General features: G+C 56.9%; 1 protein-coding gene across 4 annotated transcripts in view; it reads right to left on the bottom strand.

Annotated features, from left to right (window-relative positions):
* Positions 1–2,023: 2,023 nt before the first annotated feature.
* The window catches only part of PDGFRB (platelet derived growth factor receptor beta), a 37,691-nt gene continuing 26,067 nt past the window's right edge, over positions 2,024–13,647 (bottom strand). For all 4 annotated transcript variants that reach the window (XM_057731104.1, XM_057731114.1, XM_057731123.1 and 1 more), the window contains 12 exons: positions 13,210–13,342; positions 12,551–12,655; positions 12,073–12,183; positions 10,867–11,026; positions 9,629–9,789; positions 8,949–9,067; positions 8,587–8,709; positions 7,669–7,780; positions 7,133–7,232; positions 6,467–6,572; positions 5,321–5,553; positions 2,024–4,043 (listed from right to left, as the gene is read on the bottom strand). In XM_057731104.1, the coding sequence (XP_057587087.1) occupies positions 3,866–4,043; positions 5,321–5,553; positions 6,467–6,572; positions 7,133–7,232; positions 7,669–7,780; positions 8,587–8,709; positions 8,949–9,067; positions 9,629–9,789; positions 10,867–11,026; positions 12,073–12,183; positions 12,551–12,655; positions 13,210–13,342 (1,641 nt within the window). In that variant the 3' untranslated portion in view covers positions 2,024–3,865. The remainder of the gene's footprint in view (positions 4,044–5,320; positions 5,554–6,466; positions 6,573–7,132; positions 7,233–7,668; positions 7,781–8,586; positions 8,710–8,948; positions 9,068–9,628; positions 9,790–10,866; positions 11,027–12,072; positions 12,184–12,550; positions 12,656–13,209; positions 13,343–13,647) is intronic.

Genomic DNA, 13,647 nt, shown 5'->3' with positions numbered 1-13,647 from the left:
TCAAGTGGCTCATCGTCTGGGAGGAAAATTCCAGCTCACCCGTTCCCGTGGGCCTGCCTGCGTGGCGAGGCTGGGAGACAGGAGCCCGCAGAAGCCGCGCTAGTGTTCCCCTGTCCTCCAGCTCCTGCACCCCCGCTGCACAGGGGCCTGTGGGTTCCAAGCCCCCCGCCGGACTCTTGTTTATTATGTTCACCTAGCCCTCAGATTCGCTTAGCTCCTTCCCCTCCCTCAGCGCTTTCTCTTGGGGACCCACACCCCCAAAGGTCTGGAGTCAGCAGACCGGGGCTGGGACCCACCCACACGCTGGCCCTGCAACCCGGGCTGGGCTTCACTTCCTTGAGGGCTGCCCTGGGAGTCAGCCAGGCCCAGGCTCCCGTCCCTGCCCTGCCACACCGACCAGATGACCTTGGGCAAGCCACTTTAACCCCCCCCGAACTGGTGTCCCCTTTGTAATACGGGGACAACAGTAGCCCCTGGCTCATAGGGTGGACGTGAGGGCGCATGAGAAAATGTGTGCAGCCGCAGGGCAGCCGGGCACAGAGCCACTGTTCGGTCAGTGGGGCGGGCGCCAGCACTTTCTCCTCCTTTCTCTCTTTGTGGCACCATTAGCTCCATTTACCTCTGGAGAAATGGAGACCTGACGCCCACTAACCCATCCAAGGCCCCATAAGGAGCAGGCCTGAGATGGAGGGTGCCGGGTCCCCTGACCGCCAGGCAGAGGCTTTTGCCACAGGTGAACGTAGTCCCCACCTGCAATGTGGTGGTTTACTCGCTTTACAGAGCAGTCCGGGCATGGCTTACTCATCTCCCACCACAGCCAGGAGACAAGGGGTCATGGGCTCTGAGGCCAGGACCCCCAGGAGGGAGGGCCCTGCAGCAGGCGGGCTTTCCCCGGGGGTGGCTCAGCTGCCCCTGAGCTGGCGGCTGGGCCTGTGAGTCAGATCTGCCCCACGTCTCTGTTCCTCTCGCCACCGGCAGCCATGGCCCCAGACTGCTGCAGACAGTCCAGGGAGGCCTGTGGCTCCAAAGCCAGGTGCCCGTCCCCAGAAACAAACTGAGAGGCCCCTTCCCCAGCTCAGAGAGAGCCAGGAATGGCCAAGATCACACAGTGAGGTGTGACAGATCTCAGGCTGAAACCTGGTTCCACTTCAGGGGACCCCTCCCAAAGGGCCCGGGTGGGAGGGCCAGGAAGCCCCAGGCTGGGTCCAGGACCGGTGCACTCTGCCCTCTGCCCCTGCAGCTCTGTCGCCCTGGCCCCGTAACGCCGCCATGTCTCCCAGGCCTGGGTTGGGCAGTGAGCCTACGGCCAGTACTGAGCTGGCCAGCAGACACCAGGATGCCTGGCTCGTGCCAGCCCCATGCCACCGAGCTGCTGCAGCTCTGAGGGGCCGGTCTGCACCCCTCTCCCAGGCTGGCTAGACTTTGTTCTCAGAGCCACAGCTGGGCCCCCTTTCCCTCCCCTGGCCTCGGCCTGCCAGCACTCACCCCGCATCGTCCTCTCCTCCTCTGTCTCCTTCCCCCGCTCTCCTCATTCTTCCTGCTCTCTGGCCCCTGGGTGCTCCGTCTGTCTGCCCTGCCCGTACCTGAGACACGAACACCACTCACCACTCACCGAGGCCTGGGAGTGGGACTGTAACAGATGGACGCCTCTCACGGGCCACGCCAGCCTCAGTCTGGGCCCGCGGGCAGAGGGGAGGGAGGAGGGAGGTGGCCCGGCTCAACAGCCAAAGCCAAAGCACATGGTGCGGCGGGGCGGGGGCGGCAGGGGGGCTCAGCCTCCCAACACAGAACCAGGCACCGCAGAGCCAGAAGAGCCTTCTCCTGTCACAGCTTGGAAGACCAAAGCCTGAGGTCCAGGTCACCCAGCTACCGGCAAGGGGCTGGGGGCGTGTGACAATCCCCGTCACACAGATGGAAACAAGACGTGAGCTGAAGGGGCCTGTGCAGGGATCCTACAGTGCCCCACCCCGCTCCTGCCACCTCCTGGGCCCAGGGACCCAAACCTGTGGGACACCGCGAAGTCTGTGAGTGAGAAGCACCAGGTTTAATATTCAAATCTTTCTCTTAAAAAAAAAAGTACACAGAGAAGAAAATTTGATGGCATATAAAATAGCACTTCTGTTGTATAAATGTGAGTTAATGTGAGTCCTAAAAATACTTGTAAACCTAGGTGATTACATCTTTGGTACCATAGTGAGAACCCATACGCTCTCCTTGACCAGGCTTCGGGGTCCCAGGGCAAGGAGTGCCAACCAGCAGAGGGGGCTCGTGCCCGGAGGCGCGGACCGTCCCTCACCCCCTGTCCAGCCCTTCCCCTGCCAGGGGTCTTGGCCACAGACCTTGCTCCCCAGGCCCGTCCAGCGCCCGCTGGGCTGGCACATAGTGACATGAGCATCCCCGGGGAGACAAAGCCAGTCCCATGGTTCCTGCCTCAGGGTGGGGCAGCTGGCAGGTGGGAAGACAACCCCCAAAGTACCCACCTGTTGCACCCCTTCCTCAGGTCCCCCATCCAAGGCTTCTTGTCCTTTCACTGTCCTTTAGGTCTGCAGCACAGACCTGGACAGTGGGTGCTGGAGTGGTGGGCTATGCCAGGTGGTCTGACTTGCTGTCTCTGCCTCCTTTGCCCAGAATAGCTCCAGAGGTCATGTGGGTGCTGAAAGGGGCCCCATGGTCTCCCCATGTGCCTGTGGCAGCTTCTGGGGGCTTTCCAGGACATTGGCTGTCACTCAGAGTCAAGGCCTTTGGGGACTTGCCAGGGGTCTGGGGAAGGGGTACAGTTCCTGAATGCCCAGTGTGATGTGTGGTCTTGGAACCTCCCCAGACCCCAGATAACCCCTGGGATAGAGGTTTGGAGTGTTTACCTTTGCTTCATCTGGGCAAGTGTGCAACCCCTGGAATATTCTAGAATGTTAGTGCTGGCAGGGCACCACAAGTCAATGAATCCAACCTGCTCATTTTTAAACAGGGAAAACAGAAGGCCAGGGATTCCTCCAAGGTCTCTTAGCAGGTCCAGTGCCATCTTGGTCCATATGTGCAGACACCTCTTGCAGGTACATCAACACACTCATCACAGATGTGGGGCCTGTCTGGCCCTGGAGACTCTGGTGAGTGAAGTAAGACTGGCGGTGGTGAGGAAAAAGACCCTGGACCCATGGGGCCAGGAAGACACAGACACAGGTATGTCATGCGGAGGTGTACCCCGAGTGCCTGAGGCAGGGGCTGCAGGCCAGGGTGTCCTGTCCTTGGCTCAGCCCCCAGCATTAATTAGGCGTGGAAGGCCCCAGACCAGCTTGGGCCTGGGAAAGCCAAGACTGGCATTGAGAGGAGGTGGCTTCTGGATGAGGCAACACTGCCCAAAGCTAGGCCCTAGCTCAGCCAGGAGACACAGACACCAGGGTGCCTTCCTCAGCTCGTGGGCAGAAAAAAGTGCAAGGAGAGAGCTGCTGCTCCTTGAGGGGCAGCTGGCTGAACAGAAAAAAAGTTAATCTACCACCTCCTGAACCTTGAGCATCTCCTCAGGAATTCCAACCTCCACATCTGTCAGCTAGGGTGAGAATCCCAGATTGTGGGTTGCCAAGCCCACATTTCCCACCTTACAGATGGGGAAACTGAGTCACCTGGGAGAACCCTGGCTCAGAGTCACATGGGCTTTCCAGAGGCAGAGGACTGGTCATGGTCCCCACAATTCTCTTGCCTCCTAAGCCAGCCCCAGGGGTTGGGACGCGATGTGCCGGGGCAATAGCTTTCCGGAAGGGGACAGCTGATGGGAACAGCCTGGCTGATGGGAGGCCGGGCCGGGCCAGGAGGTGCAGGGTGCTGGGAGGTAGAGGGGGAGCTTTGGGCAGGGCAGGGTGAGGGCTGGCCCCTACAGAAAGCTGTCCTCTGCCTCAGCCCGAGGCCCGGGGCAGCTGGAATCTGGTGGCCACTTGGGCTCTGGCTCCACCTGGGACTCAGGCTGGGGTTCTGGCTCTGGTTCCTCTTGGGGTTCCAGGGGGCTGTCACAGGAGATGGTAGAGGAGGTGTTGACTTCATTCAGGGTGGAGCTAGAGGGGGAAAGCAAGTTAGTGAGAGGCTGGGAGGGAATCACATTTACATAACAAGAGCATTAACGCAGAGCTTTCCATCTATTGGCCCTTGCAGCATGCACCTTACAGACTTTAGCTCACTGAATCCTCGCAAAGACTACGCAAGGCAGGCGCTGTGAGGAAAGTGCAGCTCGGAGAGATTACGTCATTGCCCTGCATCACACAGCGGGTAAGTGTAGGAGTTGGGACCTCAGAGCAGATCGAGCTGATTGCTCACCCATCAGCGTCTATCTCCTGCATGCCTGAATGTAGAATGATCTCATTTAATCCCCACAGCAACCTCCAAATAGAAGTGCTCTTACTGTTTTCATTTCACAGAGAAGCAAACTGAGGTTCAGAGGGGAAGCAGCTTGTCTGAGGGCACAGAGCAGCACCAACGTCCACACCCTCCGCTGCTGGAACTCTGAGCTCAACTCCTCTGTATGTTGGCTACCTGGAGCCTTGGAATATTAGCTTCTCAAACAGGGTGGGGAGGGCCTTCCAAATCCTGTGTGTGCTCCTCACGCAGGTAGAGAGACAGGCTTGCAGAGAAGGTGCGTGGCCGGGTCTCATAGCAGCTAGTGGCAGCGATGGAGCTGGAACCCAGTTTGGGGCCCCTGCCATTTCACCATAGGGTGGATCTTGTTTCGGGTGTGGGTCTGGCCACATGGGGAAAATCTAGTCTAGGTGACAGCTGGCTTTTCTCCAAAGCACCCCCACACTGTAACTTCACATCCCAAGGCAAAAGAAAAGCATGAATCTCCTCCCCGGTCTGAATTCTGGCCTGAACTTCTGTAGGCCCCTCTGCCTCCCTGTGCCAGACTCCCTTGGGTCCTCAGGTCATGGGGCTAAAGGACAGATCACAGGGCTGGCGATGACTGCAGAGTAATGTGTGGGGTGCTAGGGATACCAATTAGATTTTCCTCTTTTCCTCCTTAGGGCTAGGACAGGGCCTAGAGAGGGGACAGAATAGATGGCCTGTGGGGGCTCCTTTAAAGGAAACAGCTACCTTGCAAATACGCCCCAGGCCATTCTTTCTCTTACCAGCCTGCCATTTCCACCTGAGGGCATCAAAGGTCAAATGAGTTCAGTTCTCTCTTCTATTCACTGGCAGGAGTAAGTACTCACCCTAGGTGACTGAATTCTAAGCCAAGCCTGATGGCATGAAGACCCAGACAGACACACACACAGACACATGCACGCACACACACACACTATACACACTATTGCTTTGGGCTGCAGGTCAGAATGGCTACCTGGCAAGGCTGGGGGAACCCTCCAGTGGGCCCTCGTCAGCAACCTCGGGTTTGGGGTCAGGCAGGGGGATGATATAGTCGTTGTCACCCTCGTTTGGCTGCACAGCAGTGTAGAGGACAGAGCTGGTGTCCAGGTGGGATCGGAGGCCATTGAAGCCGGGCAAGCGGGCTTGGGACCGAAGGACGGCTGGGTGGTCACTCCTCAGAAACTCCTCGTCCACCTGCTGGTACTTCTGCTCAGCAGGGCAGGGAGAACCCGAGACACAGGGAGGGTCAGACCAGAAATGCCTTTAGGGATCAACTAACAGGTAGATTCTGACCCAGCCCCTCCCACCTCGTGTAAATAAGGCAGCCGGTGCTCAGAGAGGAAGGAGAATTGCCCAAAGCCACACAGCTAAGTTGCCTTCCTACCTGGCCTCTCAACAGACAAGATGAGTTCAGGGTCACCCAGAGAGGGGGCAGTGATCGGACCAGCACCCACAACCCTAGCTCTTCCCCCACTTCAGAGTAGGCAGGCACGGGCTCTCTACCTGCCATGGCTGCCTTCGCAGGGCCTCAGTTTGCCTCGCTACTGAATGGGGACAACTCCACTCCATCTCACTGGCCCTGGAGCCATAACCAGATGTAGCTGGAAGCAGGGTTAGGAATGGACTGAGGGAAAGGGCTGTGTTTGGGCCAAAGGACACGTGCATCCCCCTCGCTCTAGCTTTGTAGTTGGGCAGGGAGGGTTTTACAGCCCTGCTGGCTCCATTTGCCTTGTGTGGGCCCGCCACAGGGTCCAAGCGGTCAGGCCTTCAGCAGTCATCTCGCCTGGGGTTGTTCAAACTTGTGACGGAGACCCAGGACTTGGTCTGGGTGCAAAGGCATGAGGAAGGATGCAGGATGAAGGGGGCTGTGGGCTTCCTGCCCCCACTTTACATCAATCAGCTTCCATGTAGGATTTCACTTTAAAAAACTCGGTGCTGCTAAAATAAACTACACTCCCAGCTCCAGCCCATCCCTTATTAGTACCAACAGGGAAACCAAGGCCCAGAGAGGGGAAAGGATGGTCCCCCAAATACCAGCATGTCACACAGAGCCTGGTATCCTGTGTCTACTTCTGGACCAGAACTCTCCGTTCCCCACCCGCACCCTGCCTCAACATACCTTTCTGTAACCCTCGCCCAGCAGTCTCTCAAGCAGCAGCACCAGCTGGGAGAAGGGGGGCCGAATCTCAAACTTCTCTTCCCAGCACTTCTGCATGATCTCATAGCTGGGGAGAGGGGCAGAGGGGTCAGGGTCTCTGGCTCAGGGTCCGTCGCCTCCCAGAACAAGGTGAGGAATGAAGAGAGTTGGGAGGAGAGGTGGGGAGGGCTTTTCCCGTTACTGCACCTGTATGTTCCCTTGGGAAGCCCTCCCACCACCCCCAGTTCAGTGGTTCCATGGGATTGACCACACCTTGAGGAGCACATGACCCGGGCCTGGCCAGTAGGAGTTTTTAATCCCCTCAGCTCAATGGCTGGTTCCGGATGGGCAGGTGACCCCAGCTGAGCCCCTGACAGTCACCTCTGGGCCTTTCACTGGAATTATGGTGAAAGCAGCTAGGACGTAGCTATTTGGATGGTGCCAGCCTGAAAGTGTGGCTGACGTGGAGGAGAACAGAGCCCCAGGGTAGAATGAGAGACTGTGGATGATGTCTTGTGAACAACTGGATCCAGCTATTCCTAGATTTTTCTACATCTCTGAACAAATAAAATCTATTTTCAGCTTAAGCTGGTAAAGTTGGAAATCTATTGTTTGCACCCAAAATATCTTCCCAGATGCTCCACTCACATCTCGTCAGAGGCGTGGGCAGGCTGGGCCATGCGGTAGCCCCGCTTGATGGCATTGTAGAACTGCTCGTTCATGGGCAGCTCTGGGTACGGGGTGCCACCTGTTAGGGAGAAGAGACAAGAGACACAGGCTCAGGGGTGTCGGAAAAGTGGCAAGAATCCTCTTCTGTGGGACAGGGAGAGGCACACCAGCACAGGTGTTGGTGAGGGTGCAGTGGACTTGGCATTGGGAAATGTGGGCTCCCTCAAAGGCTCTGGACAGAGACTGCATCCCTTCCCAGCGTCAGAGAACCAGAGAACACCAGAGCCAAGCAGGCTTTTTGATGTCACTTCCAAATTCATCTATACTGTGATGGGAAGGTAAAGAGATTCAGAGAGGGCAAGAGACTTGCCAAGGTCACACAGTAACAGGAAAGAAGCAGAGCTTCTGAGCCCTGTCCCAGAGCCCATCCCACCGTCCCACCAGGATGGAGGTGTGAGCAGTCAGGGTGGATGCTGTGTCATGCGGCTGAGGATTGGAGGAAGCAGGAAGCGTACCCAGGGTGAAGATCTCCCAGAGCAGAATCCCGAAGGACCACACGTCACTCAGGGTGGTGTAGAGACTGTTGAAGATGCTCTCGGGGGCCATCCACTTCAGGGGCAGGAAGGTCTGCGGGAGGGTGGAGGCTGCTGAGTGCAAGGAGGTGCCGAGCCCCCTCTGCACCTGGGAGCCGGGAGGAGGCCTGGCAGTCCCCACCCCAGCTGTTTCTCACTTCCCGGTCCCTGAGGGCCCATCTCTGCTGGTACGTGGTTCCCACGCCTATTCCAGTGCTGGTGAGAGGGTCAGGAGGCTGAGTCTCTTTTCTCACAAGCTGGGGACATGGTAACCCTGTCTGTGGGGAAGAGCCCCAGGGTCTGAGGCTCCTCATGGAACAGGTTCCCCTTCTTGACCCCAGGAGACGCCCCTGCTGGGGGGAGGCAGAGACGTGCCAAGGTGTCACCCAGCTCCCATCCTAGCTGCCTGAGGTCTCTGAGGCCCAGTGTCCCTCCAGTTCTGTCCCCATGTGGAAAGTGGGGACATAAGCAGGAGGCAGGATGCTCACCTGTGAACCAAACACCTCCTGTCATCTACTCATCTGTCTTAGCCTCTTGCCTGGGCTCCTTCCTCTGCCCACCATCACTGCTGGAGCAGCGCATTTGGCCTGTTCCCCCTCCAACCTCCCCAGGACCCTTTACAGCTGGTCCCTTGGTCCCTGCCATGACCAGCAAATCTGAGCTCCTAACCCACCTCACTGGCCTCGGCATTTTGCCCCACCCTCCACCCCATGCACAGCTGGTGACTCCCCTTCCTGTCCCTGCACACAGGGCTAGGCAGGCAGAGCCCATCGCTGCTGGGCAGGTCAGGCCACGAGAACCCTGTCCTGATCTCCCAAGAGCTGCAGCCACGTGAACCATGAGGATGGGGAAGGCACTCACGCTGCCTTTGGAGATGTAGTTCGAATCTCGCATGATGTCACGAGCCAGGCCAAAGTCGCAGATCTTGACCAGTTTGCCCTCACAGATGAGCACATTCCTGGCCGCCAGATCTCGGTGGACGCACTGGGGAGGGCGGAGACAGGAGCTGAGACCGTGGGGGCAATTGTGGGGAAAGACTCTCTGTGTCAAAGGCTTTGGGAAAAATGCATTGCTGCTCAGGTGTAACAGGCCACCAGATGTGACACATTCACCATCCTCACCCACCAGAGGGCTGCTGTACACAGCCATGTACTGGGAGGGCCCTGGCTGGCCGGTGACCCACCTCCCCAGGACCCCACTGTGCTCACTGTGACCACACATACATTCTTGGAGGCCAGGAACTCCATGCCGTTGGCCACCTGGTAGCTGAAGCCCACAAGATCCGTGTAGCTAAGCACTGGGGACTCGTTGATTAAAGTCGCCCGGCAGGTCCTCTCGGGAGCTAGGGAAGAGCAGAAGGACACCCACCATCTTGTGTCTTTCTGGGCCACAGAACCCCTGGCCTTTGGCTCGTGGAGGGTGAATGTCCCAGGGACGAGACTCCTGATCCTCTAAGCCTCTCCCTAAAGGAAAACAATTTCCAAATATCTAACTTAAATTCTGCTACTTTATCAGAGCCCTCATTGGCCAGAAAAACTTTTGGCATTAGCCCTGGGCCACCTTTGCTCAGCCTGGCCTCCCTGCTCTTCAGGGACTCTAGCTCAGCCTGGTGCCTGCTCTGAGCAGACCACTCTTCCCCAAGGCCCCAGCAGGTCAGGCACTCCCCCCACCCTAGCTCCTCCCCTCCCTGTGGGCTGTGTGCACATCTCTGGACCCAGAAACAGGGGTTCATACTGGGTTCCACCACATAGCAGCTTTAGGCAGGTAGCTAGCCTCAGTTTCTGCATCTATGAAATGGGCACAAGGCCATCTTCCTAGCAGGGTTGTTGCCAGGCTGGGCAGAGGAAAGGCTTTTGAAAAGAATGCATGACTACATAGGTGTGAGGGCCCTGTGCTCACCCACCGGAGGGGACGTAGTTATCATAAGGAGCCATGTAGTTGGAGGACTCGATGTCTGCGTATTTGACGTCCCCTTTCATGTCCAGCATGGGCACATAGTCCACTGACTCGTCCTTGCTCATATCCATGTAGCCACCATCGCTCTCCCCAGGCAGGGACACGTGGCTGGGGGCAGAGGAGCATCACAGAAGGAGAAACGCAGGCTCTCCTCTCTCTTCCCCCTCCCGACCCTCTGCTCATCCCTGGGGTCTGCAAGGCCCCGTCACTCATGCATTTCTTCTCTCCCTCACTCAGGCATCCCCCACCCACAGTCTGTCACAATATGAATGACCATGTCATGACCTTCCGGCCAACCTCAGATCCACCCTGAGCTGGGCACTGGGGCTGCCAAGATGACCAAGACCCAGGGCATGTCCTCAGAGATCTCACGCCCAGGGGCAATTGCAGCACCCCAGGACAAGGGTCACAGGAAGGCGTGTACCCAGGTGCCTTCCTGTGGCCTGTACAGCACTGTCCAGCCACGATGCCCTGCGAATGGGCAGTGAATCACCTTAATACCTCTGCCTGCAGCATCAGCTCCTCAGAGAGCTGCAGGATTATGTACACATGTGTCTCTAGGAGCAGAAAAAAGACTGGAAGGAAATCAATCAAAATGTTGGGGAGGACATGGGTGAGTTTTAATGTCTTTTAATGCTATTCTGAACTTACTCTTGCCTCTGCAATAAGCATGTATTGCTTTTGTAATCAGAAAAAAAAAAAAAAAAAAAGAAATGTAATTCTTGGAAAAGAAGAAGAAAGGGGATGAGCTGCCCTGGAGGCACTGGAGAGACTGGTGTGGGGAGGAGAGGGGAGGCTGTGGTGAGGGAGGAGTAGAGTGTGGAGCACTACAGAGGCGGTCAGCCTGGGACAGGAGGGCCTCAGGTGCTCCCTGGGGAGAAGATGAGATGGGGTGGGATGAGGGGCTGAGGAGGGCCATGCTTCCAGAGTGCTCAGCGCAAGGCCTGGCACACCTGGGACACTCAGCAGGTGGCAGAGGACGGCCCCATCATCACCACCGTCATTGTCACGCCCACCTGGGGGTGGCCAGGGGCCAGGTCGCAGGCTGACTGGTGAAAAAGTGAAACCTGGCTCCAGGAGCAGCTCTGCCCACCCTTGCCTCAGCCTCTGTCCTGGACAAGGAGGGAGTGAGCAGGTGCTCCTCGGGGCTCCCTGCAGACTCAGGTCCCGCCCTCCCTCCAATACCTGGGCAGCGGGAGGCCGACAGGCAGGGCGTTGCTGTAGAGCTCGGCGCTGGGGGGGCGGCGCTTGTCAGAGCAGCGCTGCAGGAAGGTGTGCTTGTTGCGGTGCAGATAGTCCACCAGGTCGCCGTAGCGGCAGTACTCGGTGATGATGTAGATGGGCCCTGCAGAGGGACAGGCTCAGGGACAGTCCCTGGGGGGCCTCAGGCTTCCCGTCAGGGCCATGAGGCTAATGACAGGCTACATGTGGGATGGTGAGTAGGCTTAGGCACCAGGCAAACCTGGACTTTCCTGACCGTGAGCAAGGCACTTAGTCTCCCTGAGGCTTACTTTCCCCATCTATTAAACAGGGCTAGCAATACCCACCCCAAAGGGCTGCATTGACTATTCATGAGATAATGCCTTTGTCAGCTCAGCTCAGTGCCTGGCAAGGAGAAAGCTCAGGGTTAGCTGTTATTGATAAAGCTGACTTTGGAGCCCACCATAAAAAGTAAACAAAGGCAATGGTTTATTACCAGGTTACTGTTTAAATTCAAACACAATACACTGACTTAAAGTCAATTAGCTCGAAGATACTAGCGGAATCAAAAATTCTGAAATGTGTCATCACTGCAGACATGAACTGGCCTACACACACAGTGCACTTCTGTATTCTATTTTGGTTGCACAACACTGAGGAAAATCCCAGATCTCACAATAAGCAGCTGCAAATAGTGATAACATTTTTTTTGCAGCCTAATTTGTAGTCAGAGCTTCAAATAAACACATTTGGCTGGAGAGATCTTATTCTATGATCTGAGTGAAAGCAGTTCCCAATGAGCAAGCTGGTTGCTGGTCTCCAGAGGCAGGGCTATAACTCATTTCAGTGTCGCATGAGCTGTCACTTATTACAGTTTTTAAAATGTATTGTAAAAAAATAAATAAAAATAAAATGTATTGTGAAAATTTTTTAAATGTCAGAGGACCCCTTGATTTGGAAACTGCTTGGACTGGTGACCTGAAGAGTCCTTTGGCCTTCAAGGTGATGTGATTTGGTGACTTGCTAAATCCCACACCCATCTGGCTCTGTGAACTGAGGGCACCAGACAGGGTAGGCACAGACCCTCCAGCTGGAGTGTCCTGCTGTCTGTGGACTGCGGACGGGGCAGGGAGGGCCAGGCCTTGGCCACTGGCATTTTCCCAGAATCCTCTGGTGGGCAGGGGGCTGTACCTCCTTTAGTGCAGGCCCCAAGCAGGTTGACCACGTTCAGGTGGGGCCCCAGGTGACTCATAATCTTCAGCTCCGACATGAGGGCTTGCTTCTCACTGCTGCGGGCTGTGGCTGAGGGAGAGACGGGGCCTCAGGCCTGGCCCAGTCACTGAGGCCCCACGGACGCCCCACTGGAGCCTATTCTGGCTCTTCTGCCCCAGTCTGTGCTGCAAGACCCAGGTGGCCAAGGGTAGTGAGGACCCATGCACAGGAGAAGAGGAAAGAGGGCGGGAGGACGATGGGAGAAGGGAGGAGGCCCCTGGAGGAGGGTCCAAGGTGAGGAAGCCTCTTTCCCAAAGTAGAATCAGGAGCTGCTGGCTGTGGTGTGACTGCACGTCTCGTGCCCAGAGAATCAGCATGAGGTCTGCTCTGGGAGTGCCTGAGTGTGCGGGGAGGGGGCAGGGGAGAGGCGAGGGAGGGGCGGACTCCCAGGACTCACATTTCAGCATCTTGACGGCCACTTTCATGGTGGCCTGGGAATGGCTCAGGCCATGAGCTGTGGCCTCCACCACCTGCCCGAAGGCCCCGGAGCCCAGGGTGCGTCCTGGGGAAAAGATGATCTCTCAGCTCCTAGCCCACTAGGAAGCTGCATCCCCCACACTCTCTAAGGTCAAGCTAGACATCCCTCAAGCATACCTTAGACTTAAGGTGTTTCTCCCACAAATGCTCCTAAAATCACAGTGCTTCACAGACCTCCCTGGTCTTCCCCAAGTCCTGCATGCTTTCTGGCCCCTCGTTAGTCCCTGGAAGCCTTCCTTTCCCCCCAGAGGGGAGCACAGCTCCTCTGCACCCTCTCAGCCTCTTCAGCTAGACTAAGCACAGGCCTGGAACACAGCCTGCCCTCGATGAATACTTCCTCTCTTGCCACAAAGGGGTCCCTTCTCACACCATCCCTGGATCATAGGACCTCAATGCTGGATGGTCCCTGGGGGATCATCTTGCCGCCCTATACAGAGGGCAGGGCCCTAGGGCCAGAGAAGGCAAGACATCAGTCCTACGTCTCAAAGCCAATCGTGGCAAGGCTGTGCCCAGACATCAGACAGTGTTCCCACCCGCCGCAAGCTCCCAGACTGCCACTTAAGGCCTCCCTGGACTGACCAAGCACAAGCTGGTCCCGCGGCAGCTCCCAGGTGGAGTCATAGGGCAGCTGCATAGGGTCCACATAGATGTATTCATGGCCATCAGAGCTCACAGATTCAATCACCTTCCATCGGATCTCATACCGTGGCTTCTGCAGGACCAAGACAAGAGATGGATCATCAGAGGCGGACCACTAGGTTCAGCTCCTTATGAAACAGATGGGGCAAGAAAACCTGAAGCCCAGAAAGGATTAGGGGTATATCTGAAGTCATACAGCAAGTTATCGACAGAGCCAAGGCCTTCATGGGCTCCGTGGGAACAGATGCCGGGGGACGTGGCTGAGAAGCAGCTGACAGCTGAGGGGCAGGCTCATCAGAATCTCCTCACCAGCTTCTCCCAGAACCTCAGCTGCTCCTCACATGGCAATAGAGGAGCAGGCAGCCCTGGAAAGTAACA

The sequence above is a fragment of the Hippopotamus amphibius genome, chromosome 1 (assembly GCF_030028045.1).
Source record: "Hippopotamus amphibius kiboko isolate mHipAmp2 chromosome 1, mHipAmp2.hap2, whole genome shotgun sequence".
NCBI lineage: Eukaryota > Metazoa > Chordata > Mammalia > Artiodactyla > Hippopotamidae > Hippopotamus > Hippopotamus amphibius.
Note: the sequence above shows the minus strand (reverse complement) of the source record. Positions and strands in the feature narration are given on the sequence as shown.